Source organism: Oculina patagonica, chromosome 4, assembly GCF_052425735.1.
Source record: "Oculina patagonica isolate OP01 chromosome 4, crgOcupat, whole genome shotgun sequence".
In the NCBI taxonomy this organism is placed as follows: domain Eukaryota; kingdom Metazoa; phylum Cnidaria; class Anthozoa; order Scleractinia; family Oculinidae; genus Oculina; species Oculina patagonica.
The window spans coordinates 43,741,442-43,749,985 of record NC_135761.1 but is presented as its reverse complement, the minus strand read 5'-3'; the positions used below and the strand labels follow the sequence as shown (position 1 = coordinate 43,749,985).

Here is an 8,544-nt window from a genome sequence, read left to right as displayed (position 1 = left end):
TCATTCTTTAAATCGACCGAATCAACCGGTTTTTTTTTTTGTAATTTTATGACTTCGGAGGATCAAAATAAATGGGTCATTGAAAAATAACATCGGCACCTGTTGGAAACACTTGTTTCATGGTGGCATTTCGCATTATCGCATGCATCCTGTAGATTTATTTCATAAACTTTTTTCAATGTGGATGGCTACTACATTTTATTCAAATGCAGCTTTCAAAAAAAAAATAATAAATAAACAGCGCTCAAAGGAAACTTTTTGCCTTTGCCGGATGCGTCGCGGTTTGTATTTACGATTCTGGGGGTGATTTTCATGTCACGCTTTACATTTCTTAACTTTGCTATTTCATGGAAAGAACAAACTTCCTACCTTAACAGGAAAATACTTGTGAAAATGAACGTTGTATCTATTCTATAAAAGTAAAAAAGAGCGAAAGTTTAACCGTTGCCTCTCATTTACCCATCCGTCCGTACACTTAACCATTTCTGTTCATTCATAAACATTTGGATTTGCTTACCTTCCTTCAGAAAAAATCACACTTGACTTTAAACATGTTTACCGCTCCGCTGTGGTGTTTGTTATTTGGAACAGCGATATGCCTGGCAGTACAGGATGATTCTTCTGATGCTAAACGGAAGGAAACGAAAGAAAAACTGGGAAAGGCCATCCTGGAAATTTTGGGCTTGAAACATCCCCCAAAAGTGCCAAAGGGATCGCGGAAACAAGTACCGCAGTACATCCTCGACGCATATAATAAACAAGTTGATGAATCGGAGGGGAAAGGTAAGGATAGGTATAAGGGCAGCTCAAAATGAATGTTTTCAAATTGAGGACTACTAGAAGTCCGAACGGATTATTTCTAACCTTTGACACATGCAGAAAAGCGAAACGCGCTTATTATGGTGCCGACACAAGGTGGTACATGTTTGGGAGACATCAAGCGGCGACATTCACGAGAAATCAAGCGGAGACATGAAGCTGTGATACGTGGTGTAACCTGCGATCAAGCGTTCTTTTTTTTCGCGGCGGGAGGATAAAAAACGCTTGATACAATTATTTGTTGAGTCGTCTGTAAAAAGCCCAGAATCTGGACTTTTTTCTAATTGGCCAGGAAACAAAGAGCAACACTAAACTATTTCCTGATTGGTTACCTGAGTTTAAGTGTGACTCCCGGTCTGAACTTATCAATCAACTTTGTTTTACGAGGGTTGCACGTAACAGTCTTCGACTGACAAACCTGTGGCCCTCGGATTCCCGATCGAATTGGAATTTAGAAGTGTTGGTTTTTGTGGAGGGAGGAAAACCGGAGAACCCGGAGAAAAACCCTCGGAGCAAGGACGAGAACCAACAACAAACTCAACCCACATATGGTACCAGGCCGGAATCGAACCCGGGCCACATTGGTGGGAGGCGAGCGCTCTCACTACTGCGCCATCCCTGCTCCTCCCTGCTTATCTTGCGTGCACAGACCTTTATGCTGGATTTGGAGATCGAGATTTTGAAACACTCGAAGGTGAACAAAGAATTAGTCACCTGTAGCAAGTTCAAATCATTTTTTCCTGAGAAGCTGCCCGATTTTCAAATTTTCAAATTTTCTTGATACTTATTATGGAACCGTTAAAGTGTTACACGCGATTAAAAACAGACGTGACGGAACTTCAGGATTCAACGAACATTATTTTTTTTTTATTTCGTGTTCAAAGAAATAGAAATAAATTATTTGAACACCTTCTACATCTTTAGACCTTTTCAAAGAGACGTTAAGCGTCCAAAATGACCAAATAAAAGGTGATTTTGTATTTATTCAAGTTTCCACCGGCAAAAAAAGAAAACATCGCTTATCTGATGGCATCGCTTACATTCCGTTGACAGATACTTTAATGAGGGGGCGGCAGACCACTCGACAAGCAATTTTATGTGGCGCTGTTTCTCTTGCCACCGCAAAAAAAGAACGCCTAATCGCAGGTTACACGTGGCACCTTCTTAAAATAACAGCACAGGTGATGCAACGCTACAACAAGTAACCTCTATATTATCTTGTGTGTATATGCCCACTCAGCATCATACTTGTATGGCATCCCTGCGTCATTTTCATTTAAATCCCGCTTTAAAAAAGTGGGAAGGGCAAGTGAAAGGACGAAAATACGTGACACGAGAGAATAATTTGAGAGAGTTTGAGTGATTTTTGGATCATCAGTTGATTATCATCGTGTGAAAACCGTTAAAGTGTATGATCCAAGGGCGCATTAACCCACACGCTCCAAGTTGCTTATGTTAGGTTTTTAATAGATCTTAGTTCGGAACAATATTCACCATCGATAGCCATATTCGAGTTTTCCAAACGGTCCTGACTTATACCTCAAAAGGAATTTCACTTATAGTTTCATGTTATGTTAGTTTTAGTTTTCCGATTTTGTTATTGGTAATTTACTCTTTGCGTTGTTAATTGGTGTAGGCCAGTTTATATTCGCTTCCTTATTATTGTCTCGATCTATCTACGTTCACCGAGATTTATACCCAAGCAAATCTACATATCTACAATTTAGCTGTATAGTTAATAAATATTTTATAGTTAGAAGTTTAATTTTGTTAGAAGACGAATTCATGCCAATAAAAAATAGCAGTTGAAGCAGCAAAAATGACTCTTGGTACCTCAAGCTTAGCCTGGTAGCTTTGCTATTTTATGAACTATCTACAACTTTATAAGTAAAGACAACATTCAATTCCAAAGAGAAACTTGACAAATTCGGTGTTGTGGCACACCTTCTCCAATCTACGCAGAATTTGGTTATTTTACTTTGTTTTGCAAAGGCCCGGGTGCAGGAATGAGCTAAGAAATGTACCAATTCACGCTTTTTTAAATTTTTTAATTAGCGGCGTTTCCGTAGCCTTTGTGCTTTGCATAAACTCTCTAAGTGTTTTACGCTTCAACTGTAAACTAGTCCCATTACCCCGTTCACTAGCCATTGTTAGTCTCTAGTTTGTACTATGTCATAAAGGGTTAATATTGTTTATCTTCTTTTTTACAACAGGAGACCTCTTTGTGAGGACAACGAGAAAGCGCGACTGTCGTAGGCGTAATTTTCTGGTCAACTTTAAAGACATTTTTGGTGAAAATAATTTCGTCATTGCCCCGGAGAGATATGACGCATATTACTGCCAGGGAAGATGTCCAAATTCCATCTACGACGGCTTGAACGCCACATTCCATGCTGTTATTCAGACCACCCAGAACTCGATTGACAGCAGTTTAGTTCCAGCTGCCTGCTGTGTGCCAACAACTCTGAAGTCCCTACGCTTGTTGTATTTTGATAGAAACGGACATGCCAAATTGGTGACCATAAACAATATGATTGTAGATGGGTGTGGATGCCACTGAATTAAAAATTCTTGTAGTTTCGTCAGCTTTCAAAGTTCGATAATTTCCTTTTATGCCAAGAGCAAATTTCCACAGTCATAAAAAAATGGAAATAAATGTCATAGTCTTGTTTAGTCGAAAGCAAATGACTCACTTTAACTTTGTAAATCTTGTTCTGACATCTGCGAGAGTGCCTGGAAAGGGGGTGCTGGAATCTCTGGTCATCTGGTTATCTGGTTATCTGTTAAATTATTGGCGATGACCTAGATGTTAGTAAGTTTTAAAAAATTCTGAAGATCTCGGCTATCAATTAAAAAGAGACAAAATTCAAAATATTTTTTTATCGATTTAGTGCCAGCAGTAGGCAATACTGTTGATCGGAATTGATCGAAATTTAAACTGTCAAATGAGAAACGAGGCGTTTTTTCATTGTTTGTTGTATCAATTTATATATATACATCTAAAAATTAAAAACGCCTCTTAGTTAAAATTTTGATAAATTTTCAGTTGTTGGTTATACCTTATCCAGACCCTCCTACGGGGAGTGATCCTACAGGTCAAAGAAAATCTGGGCCCGGGTTAATTGCAACAATATCAGTGAAATCATAAAACGCCCTTTTTCTCTTTGACAGTTTATATTTCTATCAATTTTCCGTTTATGGTAAAACCTTATCCAGACCCTCCTACTTAGGTGCACTTCAGTAGGAGGGTCAGTGCCTACCTGTTCAATGATCTACCTAACTTTCCAATAATAGCACGTTTAAATATCGACCTGTCTCGAGAAAACGCCACCCTTTATAACTTAATTATAATTATATCGTAACTGCAATATCCAACGAGAACATCTATGCGGAGAGGAGAGTGAGGAGTAGACATTAACTAACACCCGAACCATTTTATGTTTCAGAGGGAGGTATTGCTCAGCTACAAAAAGAATCTAGATGCCAACCCCCCCCCCCCCCCCCCATAAGGTTTTTCAAAATTTTGAAAAGAGGATTTACTCTACAATGCTGAAACTTTCGGTAACTGTTCATTCATTCTTTGCAGAAATTGTGATATGTCAACCATGTGTCCATGATATTTGACGTTGCCATGGTAACGTCATAATTACAGACAGGTCTGACCAAAAATTGTCAATTTTATTTTTTTTCCAGTTTTTTGAAACAGAATTGCAAGAATTGTTTATTTTTTACATTCCATAAGCATTCTGGCATGATTTAACATCAAATTTTGTTATTTTCTGACTTTCTAAGAAAATGGTATGTTATGTTGCCATGGTGAAATGTGATCGGCTAAAAATTGTTCTCTCTAAAAAATTGTAATTAATTCTAGATTTTTTCGCAGCCAGATTTTCAGAACTTATCACAGAATTGACAAGGAATATTTTTCTTCAGAACATCTCTGTACAAAAACATATGATTTTAGGAAAAGTTATGTTTTCCACAATAATATTATTATGAAAGGAAAGTTAGCCACTTTTTGCATTTTTACTGAAATATTATGGGCTGTCATGATGGCATATATATTTTTTTTCTGAAAAGCCCATTTTGTACACTTTCTATTGAGATATATGCTCGTTGAGATATCAAATTTTGCCTTTTTGTGTAAGTCAAAAAAGAGTTTAACAGCTTGGCCAAAGACCTTGTCGACAAGAATACCCGCTGTATTTTTCTAGAAAAATTGGATAACTCGGTCGCGCTGTCCTCTATTTTTATTGACATAATGTGTCCCTTAATTTTATCCTTTTTTTTCTTCAAGGAACCTTATTTCAAATTGCTCCCTTTTGTCGTTACATAACTTCCGTGTTCTCTTATTGTGGTGACTAGATCATGAAATATGGCGTGATGTGAAAAACTTTAATTCCTAGTCGACTCTGTCTTTCATACAAATGCGCGATGTGTAAGACTTTTACATAACAATCAAATCTAAAAAAAACCATCAAAATTTCTTTCAATCAATATTGGCTCACCTTTAGAGCTTGAGTATCAACTTGATGATTTTAATGGTCTTTTCATTTCTGGAATTGGGCTAAATAGGTCCACGAGCAAGACATTTTTGTCAGTTAACTTGTCCTCCATTGTAAATGAGCATTTATTATGGTTTTCCAATTTCATAGAGCGGTTTTCACTTGAGTGTCGAAAGTAATTTGCGTTTGCTTTGGTTTTGCGTTCACTACGCTTAGTGATTGGTTTAAAAATTTCGCGCCACTTTCTCGGCCAATCAGGAGTAAAACCAAAACCAATCATGACTCGCTCGCGCACGTTTTCCCGCGCTTCGTGCCAGCTACATGTAATTGCTTCGAGTTTTGATTGGTTCACTGGATTGTCTGTGTCCTTTGTGATTGGCCAGAGTAATTACTTTGGTTTTGGTTTTACGACACTCAATTGAAAACTGCTCTATCGCTGATTTGAATTTACTTTGGTATAACAAAGACTTGGTCATTTGTTCATGTCTGGCCTTCTCTTGACGTTTACCGAAGCAAACTACTTCAAAGTCAAATGTTTTTAATCTAGGTTTTATTTTCCTCGACTTGAATTTATAAATTGTAGCCTAGATTGACTTGTTAAACGACTTCAGTTTTGACTTAACGTCCGTTTTTATCCCTAGTCCTCATTATATAAGTCCCATATTGACATATTTTTTGTAAAATATGTCGGAACTGACTCTGCAGTATTCGACAGCAAGCATTTGATACCGTCAAGCCAAGAGATTCAATTTCGGCAAGCAGGTTTTTACCACAAGTATCGATTTACTTAGTTTTGTCAGCAGGTTCAGGAACTGAATAGCGTTGTATTGATTTTGGGAAGCTTTCAGAAGTTTACAAGGTTGTCAATAGCTTTATTACCCGAAAGGAGCCCCGCAAATAAACTAAAACCACTAGCTTCTTAAAAGTGCTATTGGGCACTTTTACAAGCCGCAAATCTGATGGACAGCCGCAACCTTTCACAAACTGAGGACTCCTAGTTATTATCTTTTGTCGGCGTGAGGTGGGTTTATGAGTTTTCAAAAAGAGTGTAGCAAGAGTCATTCAGAAGCATTTCGATATACTAGCTTAAAATCGTCAATAAATAAACACCGAGAGCTTCATATTGAAAGGATAGAAAATAAGGGCAAGTTGTCTTAAGGGGTTGCAGTTAAAGTCCCTTTACACTTCGTTAATTCGAGGTTTCCCTGTACTTTGTCAAAAGCTAAAGAGCAACGCGCACTCGCTCGTGTTCTATCAAATCAGAGTCAGCGGAAAGATTACAGTTGCAGAACCAACCAAGCGCGAATTTCCGACAAAACACGAATGAATTTCTGCTAATGTGCTACGAACCCTATCTTTATTAGGACCGGCCACACGTTAAATTTTATTCAGTTATTGCGTCTGTCACTTTAAGTAAGATAACTAAACGTTTCTAAAATAAATTGTTTAAGCTGTAGGAAAAAATAATGTTTTGAGAAAAAAAAATTGATATTCTTGCTGATATAATATTTAACAAGAGCTTATTTTCACATTTTATATAATGTCAGGTTGTAGAGCTTTTGTGATGATTACGCTCCACACTAACAAAAACTACATCCTTTTAAACGAATTCGTACCAGTAAGTCAAAATCTGTCTGTCAAGCCCGAGTATAAAACACATTAGAAGTTAACCCTTGAGAAACGTATGCATAGCATCTTAATAGGAAACAGACTTTTAGTTATAAGCTGAATTATGTGGTTTTTATAAATCAGTCCCTGAAGAGATCTTAATTTTCCTTAATTGGCGAATACTTTGGCTTTGCCCAACCTTGACCTTGCTGTCAATTAAAATTACCAGCTGTATTTTTCGAGAACAATTAGTCACGCTGTCCTCTATTTTTAGGATGTCTTTTCACTGGGACAATGTTTAACAGCTAAATAAAGTCGGAAAAGTCCGCAAATTCAGTGAAAACTTTTTTTTGTGTGTAAAAGCGAGTAAAATCAATTTCACGGTTTAGTGTTACGTGAGTTAAAATGCAAATTGTTTTCGCAAGAAAAAGCACAGGTTTTTCTAGTTTTCTCCACAGGAAATCAACGTAGAGTTATACTACCTCGCAAGATGGTTAAACTGCTAAGAAACCAAATACTTTCATTTAACTTTCTGATCAAAGGGCGTTTTGGTAAGCCGGGGTTAGCAGTCACATCTTTCCTGTTTGCCCAAAAATTCCGCGTTCAGAAAAACACCTCTCCTGTAAACTGGTTTTTGTCTTTCTGTCAACCTTGGCTACCACTTTCCTTAATTAGAGCCAACGTTAGCTTTGCCTGAAAATAGTCATATTCATTTCTTCTAGTTTCGATTGGTTCATCTTTGCTTGCCTTAGGAAGACAGCTGCATACGCTTGGGATGTGCATCCGAGGACTTGGCTAGCTTTAAGCTGTTGTCCCAGCCGAACCTTAAGATGACATAAATGCTTGCCTATTGTAGAAAGTATATAGTTAGTTGTTAGCTGTTGTATTAAAAAAAGCTCCGAAAACTCTTGGTACCTTCCGCGCTGTCTAAGCGGGAGTTCTTTTACAAAACACCTGACAAATACCGCAGACAATGACATTGCGTGCTGTGACGGAAACCTGCCAAATAATCTGGCAATATTATTTACCAGACATATCCTCTATGGTTAAAATGGCAAACGAGCTCGTTTCTTTCGATTTACAATTCCACCAGCTCCGTTTAGCTTGCGTTGCAGACGAAAAAAACCGGGGTTAAGTTCGTCTTCAACGCAGGCTAACTCCGTTGGGCTCTATCCATTTTACAGCGCCGGAGTCTTGTGCTTACGGCGAGGATTGTTCAACTGAATGTTGTTTTGCTGCTAGATCAACAGCATTTCGTTGCATACTCCTCATTTGTAGAGACGTTTACCATATCCTTTAAATGAGAGCCTTTCTCCTTCGCATAGATATAGCAAGAGAAATCATTAAAAGAGCTTTGACTCTGTGTTATTAGGGCGATCAGTGTTTGACATAATAAAAATTTGGTTTGTATCTGATCTTAAAATCGGTTTAAAAAGGTGGTAAAAAAACGTATAAGACTGAATTTTCGGTATCCCTCTGTTACCTTCATCAGAGTTAAAATTGGTTCAGTTTTTACATAATAAGTTTTTATACACCGCCGGTCTCTAGGGATGTTCCCAATGCTAAATAAACTTGTGGGAAATGCACATGCTCATTCACACAGTTAATGTCC

The 8,544-nt window shown here is 37.7% G+C and overlaps 1 protein-coding gene across 1 annotated transcript; it reads left to right on the top strand.

The window, feature by feature from the left end:
- The first annotated feature begins 538 nt into the window (after positions 1–538).
- On the top strand, positions 539–3,379 carry LOC144647921 (univin-like). Its single transcript, XM_078507596.1, has 2 exons — positions 539–783; positions 3,033–3,379. Exons 1-2 carry the CDS (start codon positions 552–554, stop codon positions 3,377–3,379), a joined length of 579 nt encoding a protein of 192 aa, XP_078363722.1. The 5' UTR covers positions 539–551.
- The last annotated feature ends 5,165 nt before the right edge of the window (positions 3,380–8,544 follow it).

Bases quoted from the DNA above. Each gene is read 5' to 3' on its own strand.
- LOC144647921 (XM_078507596.1), top strand. From the start codon at position 552: ATGTTTACCGCTCCGCTGTGGTGTTTGTTATTTGGAACAGCGATATGC. The intron at 784-3,032 runs GTAAGGATAGGT...TTTTTACAACAG, and splicing joins TGATGAATCGGAGGGGAAAG to GAGACCTCTTTGTGAGGACA.